Consider the following 22,262-nt stretch of genomic DNA (forward strand, 5'->3'; position numbering starts at 1 on the left):
TCTATGTACGGGATAGCCTTCATTTCTTCTCCCTCAAACATCCTGTAATTAATGTACTGTCTTCTTCACTTGTTTCTTGCTAAAAGATAGTTTCTTCAAACAATTGGACAAATTTGGCTCAACTTTGGTCTAGTCAGTGGATTTGACATCCATGCAACTAAGGGCAAAATTTGGTTCAAAAAGGGTTGTGTGACTATTTTAAGAGTAGTTTCTGTTGCCATTGAGTATTAATAGTTCTGTACTCTGGGCTGTCTGCAAAAGTGTTTGTTATTTGAAAGATTGGTCTGAAATGTGGAACTGATAACTGTGTGGGAGAAGGGCTCACCATATTGTTGTTTTATCACGAGCTGGCTGTTGCCCTTCCTAGTAGTTTTTCGACATTCACTGATTTTTCTGTACTCATTTGATCTGTAAAGCAGCTCTCATCCTTGCTAACCCTGTCACCACTTCTCTAATCTGTCCACCCTGACCTTCCACCTTGAAGTGAATAAGAGCTTAGGCAGGCGTAGTGCTGTAAGCCGATAGTGCCACGAGCTTCAGCTGAATGAAAGGAAAGGAAATTGTTCCATATGCATTTGCTGTGGATTAGTGTATTGGCTTACTGTTACAGAGAAAGCCTGTTAGACTCCTTTGGGTCCTGCATGAGCATGAGAAACACCACTTTAACTTGCTCTTTGTATCTAAGGTAAGACCATAGGATAAACAGGAAAGAAACCCACTCCAAGGAAATTTAAGACTGTTTCTAAAAACAGCCTGGTTTTGTTTGTCAACAGTGAATATCAGATGGGACTGTGTCTACTAGATTTGTTTAGGGAAAAAAAAGGTTGTATAAGTACATTTTAAATAACTTATTTTAATTCACTTTTTGGCATATATCTAGTTTTGTCAATGTAATCTGGTGACTGGCATTTTAAGCAGTGAAAAGGTTGCTGAACTGGTTCAATTAGGCAAAAAGGATGCAGATGGCACTTTAGTCTAACAGCATAACAAATTACTCCATATTGCATGGCATATAATGTAAAATAATATTGATTTATTGCAGTATACAAAGGCATTCAGGTATAGTCAATATTAGGAGCCAAATCTAGTTTAATCCAGCAGCATTAATTATATCTTAATAGCTAGTTAAAAACTATAATAGATTTAATCTTTTACCTATGGTCCTAACTCTTCTTAAGGTGATAAAATTCTGAACCACTTCAGGTTAAATAAACACAAAGAAAATGAAGAGAAGACTGAAGATCAGACAGTGAGGTCCAGCTTTTCTACCTCAGTAGCTTTGAATCAGAGCCAAATGATGGATTAAAAGTCCAGGACATCGGTTTAGTGTTACATAACATATTGTGGGACTTTACCAAGTTGGCTGTGAGAGAGCCAGTTTAATTAAACAAGGAAATGCCAATTCGCTGAAAATTGCTAACTTTTGACAAATGAAAAAATAATTTTAAGTATAACAGAAATGAGGTAAAAGTAATGATGCACTGATCATTTTTAATTGAATCTTTTTCAGATTTAATTTTTTTCAGGGGTTTACAGATTTCCTTATACTTGGCTGATAATTGTTGTAAATCTTAAGGACAAGAAGAGACAAAAGATCTATATAAATTAATTTTATTGCCAGGTTTAACATAATTTGTTTATGAGCTTTTCAAAAAAATTATATTTTGTTGTTTAAGTAGTATTTTACATTCTTTAGAATGATTCCTGAAGTTAATGGCATTTTGTGGCAATATATAAAATATATGCTGTATGTTGTCATGTATTTTTAAATATTTATTCTTACAGATGTTATTTGTATATTGCCCTAGTTTTTATAAAATGCAGAGGACTCATGTGGGCTTATTATCAGAAATGTGAAAATACTAATTCAAAATATTCTTTACTTACCAACTGTTCCTATTATTCCATTCTTCATGGATTAAATACATTGTGGAAATATTCTCAAGTGGAAAAATTCACATGAGCTACTTACATACCTGTGATACTGTAACTTTTGAACATACACTGAAATGTAGTGAGGTAAAGAAATCTTACTTTTTCTCTTAAGTAGTACTTGAATTAACGGTATGGGTTTTAAAGACTGAGATTAAAGGATTTAGATTTAAACTAGCTGACATTTCTCATATATCAAATAGCACTTTAGTAATGGTCCGTCTTATTTGCATAATGAGGGGAGTTCTCACCTCTGCTGTCAAAACATAAGATTGTTTTCCCTTCAGGAATGAATTAGCTGGCCTGCTTAGCATACACAGGTACAGAAAGGTTCATTAACTCTCTTATTTAAGTAATTTTTCATATTAGCACAGTGCATGCTGTTTTTACAATAGAGGTACTTAAATCAATCAGCATTATGGAAATGTATTTCAGTCATCATCATTTCTTGAAAGATCTGTGGGATCATATATAACTATGAAAATAAAATTTTGGATTACTTGCTATTCATATTGCCTTATTTATTTTATAACTGCAAGATAAATTGCTTGCACACTAGATTATAAATTAGGACACTTGGTAAACTTCTCATCATAACTTTTGTCTATTTAGCTGGCATTTTTTAATCAGTTTTATAGTAAGAGTTGATTTCTTTTTTGTGCCTAGCAGGAACAGATGCAGGGGTCTGTGAATTGAGTAGTGCAAGTGCTGAAGAAGGAGATTTGTTTGAGGGAACGGGAAAGAGGAAGAAAAGAGAAGGAAAAAATACATAATTTCAGGGACGAGAGAGAGAAGAAAAACGGGGACTATGGGGAGAAAAAAGATTCAGATCACAAGGATTATGGATGAACGTAACAGACAGGTGAGTAGCAAAAAATACTATATGTATTGGAGCTTCATTTTATAATACATTGCTGGTGTGGCTTATGCCAGGCATTGGTAATAAAGAAGATAATTTTTAAAAATAGTTTACCTTGTGTTACATAATATATGAATAAATGAATATCTGAGGTACTTTAGGAAACTTCAAGATGTCTCACTTGTATATTTTTAAATGTATTAATATCTTACAGTTAGGGATTTGTCAACATAGGCCCTGAGCCTGCAAAGACTTAACTGTTCACAAACTGGCAACAGTCCCACTGACTAAAACGCACAATGCACAAAGTTAAGCATGGCTGCATGTCTTTGCAGGAGCTGAGCCACATGTCCTAATCCTGCAAACCTTTACACATGTGAACAACTTTATTTGCATGAGGAGTCCCACTGAGCTCAGTGAAACGCCTCACCTGCATAACATGATTCAAATATGTGCCTTTTGGCCCAACCAAGTTCTTATCTATGGTACAGGAAAGTCCTTGTTCAAAATATGTTGAAGTCTTTGGTACTAGTATGTTAGACATGGATTTTGAACAGACTCTACAAAGCATAATGCAGCTTAATGAGACCTAATAATGGCGGTATGTTGCATGCACCATTTGGCAAAGAGTCTAGATTGATATCGGCAGGAAATAGGTATGCCAAGGTCAGTCATCTAACTTTGGTTTTTAAACATTCATGACAGTCTAGTAGAAAATATTACTGGCAGTTAATCTGCTGGTTGAATGTGATGATAAACCAAAATTAACGTTTCTCTATTTTAAGAAAAATGAAAATGTCGCTATGCAGTGTCTTGAATTAAAATCTGTCATGTGTGCTTAATTTGTACCTAACATATTGTACCAAGATTTGAGGTACACAAATACAAAAAATAAGACATATAACATTGCTGAATAGCATGACTGGTTGCCCATTAAGATTGTGGCTACAAAATAGGATTACCCGACAGTAATTATTTTGTACACAACAAAAAGCATTTAGTATTTAGTTAATGATAATATACTAATTACATGTGTTTGATGTATTATTTTCTTTGTATATGTAAATATGTATTATAGGAAATTATGTTGCTTTTAGGGCTTAAATGCTTATAACGTTTTCCAGAAGCAACCCAATAGGGAAATATTCTAAAATGTTAGTTTTCAAGTATGTCTTCCTTTGAATGTGTGAGTGCTGTAGTGTAAGCATGCCTTGTGCTCTTCACGGCAGAAAATTGAGTTTAAAAAGCAAACAATGCTAGGATTTATGATGGATACAGTGTGTGTTTTCCCTACAGGTTGCTTATTGCTTTGGGCCAAGCCAGAAAGCAATAATTCTGTCAATATAAAACCACCATATTTGTTTTAATTGGTTTATAGCTTGAAATTGAAATTAAAGTTGAAATATTGAACTAGATGTATTATTAACCATTTAGACACTGGTTGTTTTGGCAAATACCATATTACCACATTTTTTTTCAAAGCATGTCTGAATTAAGATGTTGTAAATAAAGCCACATAATTTTTGCCATTAGAAATGTTAATTTATACTGTAGCTTTAGTATCCACTTCCATGTGCTAAAGTAAACCAATAGCGGATTTCAGTCCCCATTGCCGTCAATCTGGCACTTTTCATGAAGATTACATTGGCTTAAAAACATAATGCAGACTTCTAAATCATTTGCTGCAATACTCCAAGATGTTTAACACAAGTTTTCAGAATTAGCAATATCTAAAAAACTTTCTTTGATTCATAAGTATTTCATCAACAGTCTGGCAGCCACTCTTGGTTATAACATTGGTAGACCAGCAGCTATTGGGTTTCTATAGAAAAGGTTTATTTTTCTAGTGTTTGGTTATTTTTATAATTTTGGTAAACCAAACTTAATAACCAATCTGGCTGGATAACTGTACATTCTTTAGCTTCCATGCACATTAAGTGTCATGATGATGATGTCTCATTTCTAATAACATTTTGAAAACTCTGTTAGTAAACTGTTTCTGTTGGTTTTTCTCCTTTGGTACAGAGCCCCGTTAAGTTAGGGCAGATACTTCTGTTAACTTCAGTTGGCCTTGGATCAGGTAGCTGAGGTCCAGCTGTACTCTTAGCAATTCAGTATGACTGGATTTTCACTGGCTTTGCTGATTGTTCTTTTAACAATTTGAACAGGAAGTACTACTTCACAAACATGAGTATTTGTTCAAATATTTCACATCCTGTCAGCTGTTGCTGCTTCTTAGCACAGTTTCATGACTGGATTTGTTGTTTAATGTATATATTTGAGCATTATGTTTCTAAAGTTCTCCTGTATATTGATGTCTACTATTATTTTTGTGGGAACAGAGAAAACAAATTAATTTGGGTGCACAGAACACAGAATTAATAAACTTTAGGAAGTTTGTTAATGTTCTTTTTTATTTTAACTTCTCAGTTAGAGCCCATTTCTGCAAACCTTACTCATTCAAGTAGTCCCATACTCTAATCAGAGCACTACTGCAGTAGTAGGGGAAATTTTACCTAACTTATGGGTTTGGGGTGTTAGCCTATTCCCATCATAAGGAAAGTTTTTGCAAAGGGCACAGAATGAAACCAAATCTGTTTATGTGAACCTGTTATACAGTCATACTTTTCATATAGTTCCACTGAGCAAAGACGGTTGGATTCAGAGGGTGAGGGAGTGTGCTGCTTGTGGCGTGTTCATCCCAAGTACAGCTCATATTGTGCCTCAGTTCTTTGCAAGGCAGCACATAACACATGGGAAGGCATAAGGCATGTATCAGGACCAGAGGAGCCAGTGAAATAGAGATCTTCCAATCCTCTTTTCACACCACAGATGCCCCATAAGGGCTCACTGAGTCGTCTTCAGAGATTTGGTTGGAATACTTTCTTCAGAAGGACTCTGCAGTTGATCCATGGCCAGGAGAAAGTGAGTCTCATCCTCTCTGCCCCACACATTTACCCCACCTGGCTAATCAGGTTGGACACTGAGCAGTGAATTTGTCCCATTGGAAAAGATATGGCAATTATTTGTTTAACTAACAGATTACTACTTGCTGTAATAGAAGTCTCTTAAACTGTGAAGAGTGCATGCATGAGCAGCTTGCACAAAGCAAAACCAGTGGGATCCTCTGGAAGTAGTGAGTATATCTTTCGAAAAAGAGTTATCTCACTGCCCACTCAAACGACTAAGTACAACTGTTTGGATATATTTGGGTGTTGGTTGCTAATCAGAGCTTAAATGCAAATTAAATCCCTCAAATTAAATCCCTCAAATTAAAATGGGTACAAAAGAATCAGGAAATAAACTGACAGTGTGAGAAGCATCTCTCTTCATTTAACTTTTGATAATAAATTTTAGGTAAATATCGATGGAATGAGAGACACTCTGGAGTCCTGTTAACAGGCATGTGTCTCCAGCTGCAAAAGAGGCGATAAGTGTAAAATGGATTACGAACTGTACTTTTCTTGAAACAGTTGGAACAATGAAATCTTTCAATAGTTAAAGAAAAATTAATACAAATTACTCATAGGTCTGATCGTGAACCATTGTGGTCAATGGGAGTTTTGCCATTGATTTCACTGAGGGCCGATTCAAGTCTTGTAATCATGGGAAAGCATTCACTGATTTTTGCTTGATGGGTGCTGGCAATGGACTAAGCTCTTCTTGGCCCACACACACTGCTGCATGGTGAGAAAAGGAGACTCCAGATCTTCTCCTTCCCTGCACAGCCCCAGATCCATTCCATTTAGGAAACCTACTGCATTTGCCCCAGACTATTCCCCACAAGCATTTTCACTGCCCTTTAGACCAGAGAGAAGAATAAAAATACTTCATAGCCTCATGTTAAAGTTAGATTGCTGCAGTTCTGTTGTTGGCTCGTTACTACAGCAGTTCGAGCAACTGTGGGTGCCAGTTGGGTTTATCTGCATGCTCAGATTCTGTGGCAATATAGTTGAAGTGGCAGCCAGCCGTATTAACCTTGTTCTTCAACCTTCGGCCATAAGCTCTAACAGAGGCTATCTGGCAAATCTGATTGGTGAGTGCTGTCAAGGTGAGGGCGAGTAAAGGAAGGAGGGAAATTTACAAAAACATATAAATGAATTTTTTTGGTTCTATGTGTGTTTATTTCAAGAGTTCAAAAAAATCTCAACCCCTTTTACAATTGATTGGAATGTAGGGGGAAAGAGTGTTTTCAAAAAATGCTGCTTAAATTTTCCCCCATTCACTCAAATGTGAAATTGCAGAGTTATTAACAGTGGTTTGTAACCTATCCTTTAAATCCACTTTGGTACCAAATGACTGGAAGACGGCCAATATAACACCAATATTTAAAAAAGGCTATAGAGGAGACCCTGGCAATTATAGACCGATAAGTTTAACATCAGTACCAGGCAAATTAGTAGAAACACTAGTAAAGAATAAAATTGCAAGGCACGTAGAAGAGCACGAATTGTTGGGCAAAAGTCAGCATGGTTTCTGCAGAGGGAAGTCGTGTCTAACTAATCTATTAGAATTCTTTGAAGGGGTTAATAAACATGCGGACAAGGGGCACCCAGTGGACATAATATACCTAGATTTCCAGAAAGCCTTTGACACGGTCCCACACCAAAGGCTTTTATGTAAATTAGGTGGTCATGGGATAGGAGGAAAGATCCTTTCATGGATTGGGAATTGGTTAAAAGACAGAAAACAAAGGGTGGGAATAAATGGTAAATTTTCACAATGGAGGAGGGTAACTAGTGGTGTTCCCCAGGGGTCAGTCCTGGGACCGATCCTGTTCAACTTGTTCATCAATGATCTAGAAAATGAGGTAAGCAGTGAGGTGGCCAAGTTTGCAGATGACACCAAGTTGTTCAGGACAGTCAAAACCAAAAGGGATTGTGAAGAACTACAAAAAGATCTCAGCAAACTGAGTGATTGGGCAGCAAAATGGCAAATGAAATTTAATGTGGGTAAGTGTAAGGTAATGCACGTTGGAAAAAATAACCCAAATTACACGTACTACATGATGGGGTCAAATTTAGCTACGACAGATCAGGAAAGGGATCTTGGAGTTATAGTGGATAGTTCTCTGAAGACATCCACGCAGTGTGCAGCGGCAGTTAGTAAGGCAAATAGGATGTTAGGAATTATTAAAAAAGGGATCGATAATAAGACAAAAGATATCATACTTCCCCTATATAAAACTATGGTACGCCCACATCTTGAGTACTGCGTGCAGATGTGGTCTCCTCACCTCAAAAAAGATATATTGGCATTAGAAAAGGTTCAGAAAAGGGCGACTAAGATGATTAGGGGCTTGGAACGGGTCCCATATGGGGAGAGGCTAGAGAGACTGGGACTTTTCAGTTTGGAAAAGAGGCGATTGAGGGGCGATATGATAGAGGTATATAAAATCATGAATGGTGTGGAGAAAGTGAATATAGAAAAATTATTTACCTTTTCCCATAATACAAGAACTAGGGGACACCAAATGAAATTGATGGGTAGTAGGTTCAAAACTAATAAAAGGAAATTTTTCTTCACACAGCGCACAGTCAACCTGTGGAACTCCTTGCCCGAGGAGGCTGTGAAGGCCAGGACTCTATTAGGGTTTAAAAAAGAGCTTGATAAATTTTTGCAGGTTAGGTCCGTAAATGGCTATTAGCCAGGGATAAAGTATGGTGCCCCTAGCCTTCAGAACAAGGGCAAGAGATGGATGGCAGGAGATAAATCACTTGATCATTGTCTTCTGTTCTCCTTCTCTGGGGCACCTGGCATTGGCCACCGTCGGCAGATGGGATGCTGGGCTGGATGGACCTTTGGTCTGACCCAGTATGGCCATTCTTATGTTCTTATGTTATTTTTATACATTTAAATTTGAAATATTTCAACCAGTCCTAGTGAGGACTAATCAGAGGACACATTGAATCAGAAGTACTCTGCTGTTAGATTTTGAACAGCCTCCAAATGTTGCTGTTTAGTTGCATCATTTATTTTTATTATTGAGTGTCTAATCAAGATGGACTACACTGTGGCACATAGTGGAAAAATAGAATTTGAAATGTGGTCTGTTGATTTCCATTCCTTCAGTCTTCTTTCTGATGTTTTGTATTTCTTTATTTTCCCACTTGTGAAGCATACTTTTATCTACGTTCCTATTTTCAGATGAGCTCTGTTAACTAATCACACTGCACATTTTGCTTGAAAACCCTCCTCCAGTTTTGTTATGTGCAAAAAACATGTAGAGGGTTGAATACCTTCAAATTCTGTAGTAAATACATATTCAAGCATTAGACATTTCCCTCAAAGTAGCATGGCTCTGTAGCTCATTTGAAAATTATATTAGAGGAAATTGGAAAAGATGTGCAGGGCAACTTTTGCATGTTTACAATTTTTGATAAATTTTTAGATCCCAGCACATGTCTGAACCGAGGTTAAAACAAGCCTTGCTACAGTTATCAGCTGAACAAAGAACAAATCAAAGCAGATAAGCAAAGTGAGGTTGCAAGGCAAGGATTGAGTATCCTGGAGGGAAATATCCGTTTGCAGGAAGACCTAGATTTGTTCTACTGACTCCAATACCTCATGCTGCTAGTTTCACAACTAGTTTCAGACTAAGGGGCGTCTATTTTTATCTACATTCGCTCTGTTGAAAAGGACAGACTACAAGATCATCATCCCAATCAAAGCATCATCTACAGAAATAGAAAGGGGAGCCTAACGATTTAGTGCACAGATCAGCACAAATTTAAGAAGACATTTTTTTGAGATTCACACATACATGCACCAAATATTTCCTTCAGTCCAATCTCATGAGTTAATGTGATTTTAGTCTAGTTTTGAGATTTTAAGAGGTTGGTGGTTCTCCCCTGTCCAATTGCAGTACAGTATGAAGAGAATGTCTCAATAATATTTAACACTGCCACTCTATACTATTTTTTCAATGAACTGTACCTTAAAATTTTTGATATAGGCCTTAATTTACACATCTGATTTGCCACCCTTACAGTAAGTAGTAATTTATATCATGAGTAATAGCACTGGAATAGATTGTCCTGTTAGGTACACCTCCTAGTTTTTTCACACAGTCTATCTCAATATTCATCTGTCATTGAGTCACAGAAGACACACCAGATTTCCGTGGCCAGATTCCCAAATTTTAGTGCCCCAGTTGGTGCTGTTTTTTATCTAAAATTATTTCGTGTTGTACTAATCTAACTAAGATTCCATAGATAGCAGAGAAAATGTTTTCCAACAGATACTAACCTCATAATGCATTTCAGGGCTGTAATTTATTCAAAGATTAGGTGTGTTTCTATTTACATGCCAGAGTGTAATTTAATGTTAATTAGCTTTTGGTCAATATTTAGGCCAAATTACTTTTCATTTAAGATATGAGTGAACAGCCTAAGTAAGGATATTCCAGTAGTAAATATGGCATCAGTAACCACAGCTGTGTTGAAAACTAGAGCAGATAGGGCCACTGCCTTTCTGTCTTGTAAGGATTGATTTGGAATGCCCTGAGGGAGAAAGAGCTGGAGGTGGGAAGCAGAACTGAAGCCATTGTGGAGAGGAAGAAGTTACACTCTTCCTGTTATGACAGGAAATGCAGACAAATGTGCTTCCTGACCATTTGCTCAGCAGGGAATGAAATATTCTTTGACCTTTACCTTATGAACATTTTAGTTGTGTTGAACTAGTAAACATGTTTTTTACCCTAAACATTTATTTGTACCTGTCAGAGTTAGTGAGTACAGTAGAGATTAAAATTCAGTTGTATTGTACCTTCTGAGTATGTGTATGTGAATAGAAAGGATATATTTTCTCACTAATAAGATTATTTTTTCTATATATCTAGATATAAGTGAGTTAATCCTATCTTTCCTAATGAGTGAAGGGTATAACTGAAATTAACCATCATTATGCAAATCGTGCAGTTGACAAAAGAAAATAATATCCAACCATTCTTCAAGTCTGAATATGATATAGGTTAAATTTTGGTGAATTAGCATAGTTTAGAATATGTGGGAATAAAAGAGTCTGAGTGTTGCCTAACCTAATGCTTTGTGAATTGTTACATCAAACATTAATTGACATATCTCTGAGTTATCCCTCTTTATTCCTGAAGACAAATGTCATAACAGAGACCGACCATTATGCACTAAAAAAAAATTAGATTTATGAAAGATTGAATAATCTCACAATTTTGTTTAATTTTTGGATTTGTGTGCTGATATTACTAACAATATAGTATAATTAAAAGTATTTGTAAAGTTTAATCAACAAATGCTGAAAGAACCTTGTTTTATAAGATAGGGGCATTTAATATATTACAGTTGTGATGTTAGGTCATTCTACTTAGAATTCCTCTTTAGCGATGCTGTTCAGCAAGACATGGCTCTGTATGCTTGAGGCTGTGAAGCACAATAGGTCTTTTTGCAGCATAACCCGCTACTGTCTCATCCCTATAACTTATGCTGGAGGGTTACAAGAACATAGAGAAGGCTGCTGAGGAGTCCCTTACTGCTCTTTAAAAGGCCTTTCATTTAATATGGCATGCCAAGTCGTTGTCGCATAAAGGAGGGTTTGTCTAGGGGGAATCCTGCAGTGGTGCTGCTTCCTACTTCCACCACTGCTGTACATAGTCATAAAGTTCGTTGCAGGGAGAGCCTTTTAAAATGATAAACTGGGCTAAGCAGAATAAAATAGATGGGAGAGTAGGGAGTGGGAACAGACAGGAGGTTTTAGCTTTTAAAGAGTTGTCAGGGTTTGGCTGTATGATGGGGATAAGTGTCTGACACTGGAACTTTTGTCAAAGGTCACACCACGTATACATGGCCATCTTTTTTTTATGATAATGAGGGTACTTAATGTGATGCTTCCTGTATGCCAGATACCCCATATCAGCTAGCCCTGCTCTGACCTCAGTGTCAGGAAATCTGACATTGGAGACTGAGTGGGGACAACCAGCACGACAGTCCCTCACGGCCATGTAGAGCGCACGTATCAGATACTTGGATACCTGAGCCTTCTCCCATTTCCCCAGGCCCTCACGTTAATATATACGTGAAGTCAGGAGATGTATCAGGACGGGATGTGGCCATGCTTTTTGCTCCTCTCCTCTCTTCCGTCCAGCAACTTTGCAGCCTTATATACGGACAGTAAGAGGTGAGAGGAGGTTCCCCAATGACCCGTACTAAGTACCCAGGATGACACCACTATTGTGGCACAATGACTCAAAATCAGTCACTCAGATTATCTCAGATTTAAAAGTCAAGCATGGTAGAGGCTGTGAAGGAAAAAAATGTAGTCTCAGTGCAACAGAGACAAGTCATAAACTAAATCAGCAGAATTAAAGCTTCTGCCTCTCAGCAGCGATTGCTGTTCTTTCACTCTTCCATTCAGATCTACAAGCAGCAGAACAATGTTGTTATAATTGCAGGCAAATAAAAACAATTGCCAGTGGATTGCTGTTCCTTTCCCTTACTGCTGTCTGTGGGTACAGTGTCTGAGTGAAAAAAACACTTGTATACTTCATATTGTTCATTCCAGTATGCGAGAGGACCTATATACAAAGCCAACTAACCTATCTGCTAATGTATTTAATTTCAACAAACATTACTCACCTCAAATAAAATGCCAAATTCTGGCAATGTGCTAAATTACCTTCCTAGTGAGAACATATCGCAGCTACGAAGCAGTGTGAATATGCACCTGTATTCTAGCTGGCTACAGTCCCATTCACAGTCATAACAGTCCCAGATCCCAAATCCATGCCTCAGAAACCCCCTTCACAGCTTTGACTTAAAAAGCCCACAGAATGGTCTTTCTCTAGTCTTGGAGGAGAGACAGAATTTGATCCTCCCCAAATCACCTTTGGTCCAGGCTTTCCCTCTTGTGCCCGGGCCAGAGTTTAACATCTAGCCAGAATTTGGTCCAAAATGCACACAGACCTAGCCTTGACTTATGGGAGGTGAGTTAGGAACTGGCTTTTTCACTTTCCCTTTGGTTTCTCCAGTATTTAAAACAAGCATGTGGTTTGCTCAAAACCTGCTCAGGCATCTGCATTTAAAATTCCTTACTTTCAGAGCCTGATCTTCTGAGATGCTGAACAGCTTCATGTTCAGTGAAAGTCCTTGTGCTTATCTGTGCTGGAAAGCAGGCTCTGAATGGACAGAGCAAGCTGCATTCAGAGCTCATGCAGAACACATGCAACTTGAGTAATTTTAAGCGTGCTGTGCAAGTATATGCTCCATTCCCTGTACACTCCACTGGAAATGTCATCTATGAAACCCCACTTGGCAACACTAGTTACCCAGTACTTACAGAATTGTGCTCTTGAAGGTTTAAAAATGCTGGCAATTACTTTTCTCTTGTTGCTCTTGTGTATTTTGTGTGGGAGAGGCAGTGCCAACCTTCCCGTTCCAGGCAGCCATTTTATGCTTCTCAGCACCTCCATGCTTGCCTCTATTCCTTGATTGTCTCACTATCATCACAGACTAGTCCAAGAGGCTAGGACTTCATGGATCACCAGATAAGCTTTCTCCCAAAACCAAAGCAAAACATGGAAAATTGAGGACAGTGCTATATGTACACTAACCCAGAAGATAGAGGGGACAAAGCATATCCCAAATCTGATTTGGACAGCAGACTCAATTATTAATTAATTAGCTAGTCCTTGATTACAGTCGGTGGGGGTTAGACTATGAAATTACTCAATGTATGCTACAGAAAAATATGTCATATTACTCAGATATCAAGAAAATCCGTGCAATAGTTTGCCACTAGGTCAGTTTTAGGGTTAGTGTTAGGGTTGCAAATAGGTCAGTTTTATTTTCAAATGCCAGTAAATAGGAAACACATAATCATGTTTTTCAGTCAATAAAATGGCACATAGATTTTACATTATAAGAGCCTTCCTGAGTGATTGTTCCTGTAATCTGACAGATTATCTAGCTGCTTATATGACTTTCAACGTCTGTAGTATCTGAGTTCCTGATCAGTTATTAAAAGTATTCCATGTGGAGATTTCTTTTTAGCCGTAGTGAGGTAAAGTGACCAGATTGTGAAATGTTACAGTAAAACCCTTTGTCATAAAACCCGTTACAATTTTTGAATACAATCATTAAGCTACTCAGTAATTTGTGTGTATTCAACTCTATTTCAGAAGTGTGTTTTACTCTTATTCTTTACTTAGCACAAATATAAATTATTTCTTAAGTACAGAACCACAGACTTCCAAGTATAGATTTCAGGTTGGCTTGCACCTAGACAGAGAGACAACATATTTTTAATAATTTATGGTAATCGTTAGTACTTAGTAAAATCGGTGTAATGCTAAAATATTGCATCTATCACCTTAGTCAATATTTATTAGCAAATTTTGATTTAGGTGACTGTAGCTAGGTAGATATTGGAAACAAAATGTAAGTAATACATTTGTTTGTTTGAATTATTCCCCTAAATATTTAAAAGGATGAATAAATGCATTCCTCTTCTTGTTGTGGCTACATAAAAGAAGTTGTGTGAAAAGAGAATATATTTTAAATGCCTTTAAAAGTATTCCTTATCTCTTTTGACAGTCTTGACCCTACTGTACGTTTATTAAATAAATAGGCTCATCACTGTTACAAACTACTGTAGAAATATGAGAAATTATAATATTACAATACATTATTAGGTAAAAGAGCAAAAGCTCTGAATTTCAATCAGTCAACGAGTGGCATATCTTAAAAAGAAGAGTAATATTCTAGTTCTCTTTAGAAACAGTAATAGAGACAATTGTTTTTATGTCTGTGAACAATGGCAAAAAGCATTATATAATACATTTGGAGATTGTTAAAAAGAGCCTGGAGATAATAGTGAATTTAATTCAGAGCAATTAAGATTACATTTTAAAGAAAAGTTAATAAAAGCCCTAGCTTATCTGTTGTCCTTTTATTTCAGTGTTCGTGAAAAGGCACTGTATGTAGGGTTTTTCTTTTTTTTTGATAAGTGTTATGAAATAAGTATGTGCTATGCAGCACATCTGTGCGGTTACCCAAAATGTTCAGGAGCATCTAACAGTAAACACAAATAGTGTCTTTCAAGATATTTCTGTGCTGCAGTGTACTTTGATGGTGAGGAGCTGTAACATGCTAAATTCTGAGGTTTCTGAGTAACAGAAACCATACTGTATAGATACACTCCACCTACAGTACTGTGGTCAACTAGTCTGATTGAAAATAGTTTTAGAAGCAGAAAAACGTGTCCAGTTACTACATTCTCTCTTCTGCATGTGATCCGTAGCTTGTTTAGCCTTTTTCTTAAAAATTATACAGTTTCTCTTATTACTGTGTGAAAGTTGCATTGTAATTTTCTGGAAGCTGATAAAGTGTTTAAAAGTCATTTGAAAGTCTGGTCAATTTTTCAGTGGTAAGATGTGTTTTTGACTACGTATTTGATAAATCATGCCGAACAGCAAAAGCCAGCTGTACTATACCCGCTTAGATATGTCTTAATATCAATTGCAACAAATTATACACCCAAGTCTCATACTGTGCAAACTGTTTTTAAACTGCTTGACTAAGCAAATTTAGTAATAATCTGTCTTGCTCAGAGTGTTTTATGAAGGTGTTTCAATGATTGGGACAGTGATAAAAGTGACATCATTCATGATAGGCTGTGGCAAATAACTGTACAGAGCATTGGCACACTGCCACACCTGTTTGAGAATGACTAGCTATTAGTGATTAGAAATACTTAAATGTCACGCTTTCCATGACATGACCAGCTGGGATTCCAAGGTAGACTGGGGTGGCAGTTAGCATCAGCTTGCACTAGGAATGTATCAAAATGAACAACCTTATGAATCATGTACAATGGATTTTTTTTTCCTCAGTGAGGAACCATGTGCAGATATACCTCTGCTGGTGCTATTAATTTTTCTGATAATTGCTTTAGTAATACCATATGTTTAATCACTTTTAAAATCCATCACAAAAATTATTGCAGAGGAAAATAGTTATAACAAATATCCATTTATGTGGTAGGAATAAATGGCATACAGGAAAAAAAAAAAACAGAAACAAGCCGGTTCTTACTATCAGATTAGTGTCTCATGGTAAGAAACTCTTATAAGAAGGTGGGTATGCATTATTGGAACTTTGCAAAGCAGTCGAGAAAGAAATGCAGTTTTTATCTACTCCTCTTCATACTGCATAGATTTTGCATTAAGTTTGCTGGTAGTTGCTGACTTGCCCTCACTCAGACCATGTGTGTGCACCCCTCATTTACCAAGATAATGTGACTGGAATGCTTTGATTGTACTAAAAATGCCTGTTCCTATTCCTGAGTATCTCCACTGAGATTAAATGTGTGTCCACAGGTATGTATGGACAAGAACTCACTTCCATAATGCATATATGTTGCTGCCTAGTTAATATTTATACAACTCGCTCTTCACTCCTGATTTATATTCCTCCTTGTACAGACACTTGAGAACTTGAAACGGAAACAAAAAGGATTTTTTATACATTTGGAAATTTTGCAAACTGCAAACTGCTACAGATCTGTGCATTTCTATATCACATTGTCTTTTCTTTAACTAATTAAATTCTGTGTAATGCTTTTCTTATTATGTGGTAGGCAAATTAGGGGAAATCTTAAACTGGAATTAATATCTGTTGAATAAGAATAGCCTGAAAATTTTGTTAAAAATTTTCTAGAACTAGAAGAGTGAGATGTAATTTTAAAGTGTTGGGGGATTGAGGCTGAAGACATTTCCTATGCAGAATAAACATAATAGCATATACTTCCTGTAGTTTGAATTGTGCGTTGAGGATTGTATGCATTGCCCTCAGTTACTTATCACTCAAATGTTCATATTCTATGTTGAAACTATATTTAGATTTATTTGCTTTCAGTGTGAACTTGTTAAAGCACTAAGAGTTATAATTTCATAAAAAAAGAATATGGCTCCTCGAAAAAGAAGAAGGGACTTTTGACAGACCTGTTTTCCTTTTTCCAGGTGACTTTTACAAAGAGGAAATTTGGGTTAATGAAGAAGGCTTATGAGCTGAGTGTTCTATGTGACTGTGAGATTGCTCTAATCATCTTCAACAGCACCAACAAACTGTTCCAGTATGCCAGCACTGATATGGACAAAGTGTTGCTGAAATATACAGAGTACAATGAGCCACATGAGAGTCGAACGAATTCAGATATTGTTGAGGTAAGACTTTATGTCCTGTGAGGACTAATTTTTCTCGGTGCTCATCTAAAATATCAAATTTTGATGAATGATTTTTGAACCTGTGTAGTGTATTTCTTAAGAACACTGCAGTGTAAACAAATTCAAGGAAATTGACTGAAAAATTATACAACAAATATTTGTATTTTCTATGCCACACAAAAATGTTTGAACTTTCGAAAAACTCCAGCTGTGCTCAGAATGCTTTTACCATTTAACATGATTGTAGTAATAGCGTAGACTGTTTAACTTACGAATGTGTATTTTAACCACCCAAGAATATTAATTCAAACATTCATTTTCAATATCTGTTATTCTCATTACTGTGATTGCAAGTTAAATGTAGTTTAAAACTCCACCAAAATAAAGGTGACTTTTAGAGATTTTGCTAATATAGTAAAATATTTGAGTAAAGTTTACAAAAGCACCTCAGTGACTTATGAGCCTATATGTAACATTTGCAAAAGCACCTCAGTTCCTAGGCACCTGGGTCACTGAGGTACTTCAGAAATTGTAAGCTTTAGACTTTTAAATCACATAGGTGCTTTTGGTAATGAGACTTAGATGCTTCCGAAAATGTTACCCTTTAGATACACCAGTCAAGAATATTGAGTGCTGCAGTGGGGGAGATGAAATTTAATTTATAGGTTTTAGGTACTTTTGGTGAAGAAAAAGTGCATAAGCCTATAGATTGTACTGTGCTTGCTCCCAGAGGTTCACAATGCAGTCATAGGAATCTGTATTAACACATATTGTAACCCAAGACTATAACCTTTTTTTTTTTGTGATATATTTTCATGGCAACATTCTACTGTTAGTTACCTCATGAATTCACCAGCACCTTGCCCCCATTAGGAAGGCAAAGTAGTTCCTGCTAGAGGGTGCACCATGTGTGTTGAATCCATGTGAGGTAGGACCATGAAGGTCATGGGATGTAGATCATTTCCCACTTGTCTCAAAGCCCCACTTGGAGCCTGCGCACACATGGCCAAAGTCTCCCACTGATTTCTAGGGATTCAGCTCTGGGACTGAAAACAGTCCTTTATGCCATTCTACATGGGACAAACCCTGGACCTCAAATTATCCTTCTTCCTCTCCTGACAGGAAAAAGGAGCAAATTCTTGGGAAGGATATTGCTGTGATTTTCCCTGCTAAACTCCTCTTCCAGATATTCCCCTGTAAATGGGTAATCAGGCCAATAGGTGGAAATTTATCATAGGCTTGGTCTACAGCAGACTTTACAGTCAACTGCAAATATGCAGTTCTAGCTATGGCAATTGAGTCAACTGTAAGGTCTGTCCTCATTGAGAGAGGTCGATGGAAGCGTTTCTCCCATCGACCTCCCTTATTTCTCATGATAGGAAGAGTACAAAGGGTCAGCTGCCAACACTAGAGAGATTGATTTCGTGCGACTTTACCAGACACACAGAATTGAACTCCGGAAGATCAACCCTGAATGGGTTGATCTCCCAGTAAGTATAGGCAAACAGTAAGTAACTGGCTGTGCTTCGCAGAGAGTGTATATGTCCTTTGATCATCAACTCCTTTAGTTTCCAAGATACGTCAGTGTAAATATGAGATTTAAGTTAATGTTTAAGGTGCTGTACCTTTAACGGGTAGGTGTTCAGCTGGAATGATAGTAATTCCTGCAGAAACAGTGGTCCTATGTGTTTATGTGATGGCTAATCTGCATTAAAACATGTAATTTTGTGAGGCAACAAACCTGTTGGTAATCCTATTGTTTTTGCCCCGTAGAAAGTGGCTGAAATGGATAAATATTATTTAAATGGAATGACGTTAGCAATGAAGAGGACAAGCCAAATAAAGTCCATTTCATTATGGGTTTTTTCCATAAGTGTTTGCTGTGATAGTAGCTTAATCAGTGGACAGTTTGAATTATTTGGTTTCTAGTACTGAGTCTGAAATATGAAGTTCTGAGGCTACTGCAGCAACAGTACTATTACAAGATTGGAAGAAAAAGTAAAGCAGCATCCTAGAGTTGAAAAAGATTCCTTACATTGCCAAAAAAATCTGTGTAAATATGTCTTTACTTGTTCGTTAACCGTACTGTTACCAGTAAAATGGGACCAACCCCCCCGAAAAAGAACAGACAGATGGCTTTGCACTCAGTGTAGTTTGGATATATGTTAAGGTGTAGAATACAAAACTGCCACGTTTGAAATATTTAAATTGATCATTTAAAACTTTACTGCATTATGAGTATTTCTTTGTGGAGAGTCAGCTGCATTTGGCTGTGTGATATCTGGACTTCTTATAGCTTTTAATTTTGTTCTTCCTAGGCAATCAAAAGCATCCTAAGGATTGTACGGTATTGTTAAGTTTGTTAATTTCATCTTGATGATTTTCCAATAACTATATTTCAGCAAAAGTATAGAACATAGTTCCACATACAGCTCTCTACAGAACTAGAGAAGAAAACCTTTTAAAATAATATTGTTTTTGAAATACACGGAAAGCATGCCCATGTCGTATTCTCTGTAATGAATTTAAAATCCCAATTTCTCTTCATGCAATTCATAGCAATGTCTGTTTAGTTACTTGTTTTAATTCCGCTTGTGGTCGTTAGAAAATACCACAACTTCTTCAAATGATCTATGTTCCCATAAGTCGGAAAAGTGTAGATAAGAACATTAATATGGCCATACCTAGTCTTCTCAATGGTTTGTCTAGCCCCGTGTCATGTCTTCCAACAGTGTCCAGTACCAGTTGCTTCAGAAACAATGAATAGAACAAGGCAATTATCAGATGATCCATACACTGTTGTCCAGACAGCTTTTTGTAGTCAGAGGTTTAAGGGTCCCTGGAGCTATCTTGACAAATAACCATTGCTGTATATATTCTTCATTAATTTATCAGTTAGGTTTTTAGTCCCTGGTGTACTTTCAGTACTTTTAGAGAGGAAAGCATTGCTATTCAGATTTAAGCCTAAATGGTTTTATATGGCTCTGATTAAAATTATTACTTTTATTATCAGCCTTTTGAAATGCATTTAACTTTAATTGATTATGTGTAGTATTTATGAACCCACTCTTCAGATAAACATTACTATTTGAAGTAACAGAAGGCACAGGACTTTGCACATTGAATAAGAGTTATGCTGTTTTTCAAGAAAGAAGTTATTTGGAATGAAGTTAATGGGTGTTTTAATAACTGGTAATGTTACTACAAATCACACTAAGCTATCTCAATGATACCCAATTTGTACATATAAAATTCAGAGTATAGCCATGGCACAAAGTAGATTAGCTGTTATTAAGAGGATTTATAAACTTCGTAAAAGCCCAACAGAGAGGTAGCTGTGTTAGTCTGTACTCCAACAAAACAAAGCAGCAGAAATGTAGCGCTTTAAAGACTAACAAAATGATTTATTTGGTGATGTGCTTTCATGGGACAGACCCACTTCTTCAGATCAATTTCATTCCAATACAGACTGACATATATAAGTACAGAGGTCCAAAGGAAAAAAAATGCAATAAAAACTGACAAATCAAATAGGATAGAAAGAAGTGGGTGAGAGGTGAGGGAGGATGTTAATTGTCCTTCAGCAAAGAATAAATGAACACAGAGCAGACATCAAGAAAGTCAATGCACATAAGCCTGTCCCTAAACACTTCAGTGGAATAGGCCATTCTGTTAAAGACCTGAGAATCTGTGTCCTGCATCACAGAGAATCTAACAGATTAGAGGGTGAGATTTAATTTGACACATTAACACATGGTATGAACATCAGCTACCTCATGCATTACAAGAACTGCTTCCCTTCCTTTGATGCTTGTAATTATCTCAGACAGGTCAATTAACATCCTCCCACCTCTCTCCCCCTTCCTTCAATCCTATTTGATTTGTCAGTTTTTATTGCAATTTTTTTTCTTTTTGGTCCTCTGTACATACATATGTCAGTCTGTATTGGAAATGAAATTGATCTGAAGAAGTGGGTCTGTCCCACAAAAGCTCATCACCGAATAAATCATTTTGTTAGCCTTTAAAGTGCTGCATTTCTGCTGCTTTTTTTTTAAAAAAAACCCGGCTGGGTTTGTCTTTTTTTCAGACTTTTTAATTTATCATTTTAAAAACAATCAATTTTATAAAGTTCTTTATAACACTCACAGTCACATATGATACCTATTTCTGAAATACCCTCTACAACTTCATTTCATGCAGTACGCAACAGATCCAATGTTACCATAATTATACTAATGTATTCTGAAACACAGGAGTGGGAGTTTTGAGATCTTGGAGTTTGAAAAAGTTATGTTAATTGGTTTTGTTTTAGGAATTGCAGTGTAAGCTTCCTCTCACCACCTACTGGTGACCTAAACTCTAACATGGAGGTACATTACTTTTGAAAAGAAAAGTTTATTCACCTTCCATGTTTGGTCCTCTCTAAGCAGTGAATGACAACTGTTCAGAATCCTGATGAATTATGTGTGGTAATTTTGTGATGTGTATTGATTCTGCAAGCAAATATTCCCTTTGAGGCCTCAGTTTGGTGTTGAAATGTGTTCCTAAAACTGAAGCCTAGTGTCTTTAACCACTAAACCACCCATCCCACAGTCTTTCAGTACACCTTATTTCTTTTAATAAAGCACATCAGTTATTGGGGTGTGACAATTTATTTTAAGGAATAGTATGCACTGTATAAGATTTGGTTCTCTCTAAACCTTTTGGTTTTGATGGCAAAGATGAACTTCCTGCTTACGTAAACTTCCCAATGCTTTATAATAGATACCAAAAACAATACACTTAATACCATTGTGTGTTTTTTTAAGATAGAATTCTCTTGTGTGGTAGGAAACTTTAGATTACTAGAAGTCTTCTTGTTCTTCACTTTAAAGTGGGATAGGTCGTTCCCAGGCTTAGTGTATTCTAGGAAAATAAGTCAATTTCAGATATGCAATTCTAGCTATTGGCAATTTTGTAGCTAGAGTGATGTATCAGAAATTGACTTATTTGACTGTCTTCACTGAGGAAGGTTGACAGGAGTGTTTCTCCTGTCAACCTGCTTTACTCCTCACGATAGTAAGGAGTACAGCAGTCAACTGCTGACCTTAGAGAGATTGATTTTGTACATCTTTACCAAACATGTGAAATTGAGCTCAGAAAGACCAACCAAGCCCTCAGAGTAAAAACACCTGTTGCATTTATGACACATTTTTTTAATCTATAAAATAGCATTTTTTGGAACTATGGATTTCATTCCACATTCAGTTCTGTACAAAATACCTCAGATTCTCATCT

General features: G+C 36.7%; 1 protein-coding gene across 12 annotated transcripts in view; it reads left to right on the forward strand.

Moving 5' to 3' along the window:
• MEF2C (myocyte enhancer factor 2C) overlaps positions 1-22,262 on the forward strand; it is a 159,710-nt gene that overhangs the window by 70,284 nt on the left and 67,164 nt on the right. For 10 of the 12 annotated variants that reach the window (XM_074995355.1, XM_074995351.1, XM_074995353.1 and 7 more), the window contains 2 exons: positions 2,599-2,794; positions 16,782-16,985. In XM_074995355.1, coding sequence (XP_074851456.1) covers positions 2,741-2,794; positions 16,782-16,985 — 258 coding nt within the window. In that variant the 5' untranslated portion in view covers positions 2,599-2,740. The remainder of the gene's footprint in view (positions 1-2,598; positions 2,795-16,781; positions 16,986-22,262) is intronic. The other 2 variants (XM_074995344.1, XM_074995346.1) reach the window with 1 other exon arrangement.

This window comes from Carettochelys insculpta, chromosome 5, assembly GCF_033958435.1.
Source record: "Carettochelys insculpta isolate YL-2023 chromosome 5, ASM3395843v1, whole genome shotgun sequence".
Classification (NCBI taxonomy): domain Eukaryota; kingdom Metazoa; phylum Chordata; order Testudines; family Carettochelyidae; genus Carettochelys; species Carettochelys insculpta.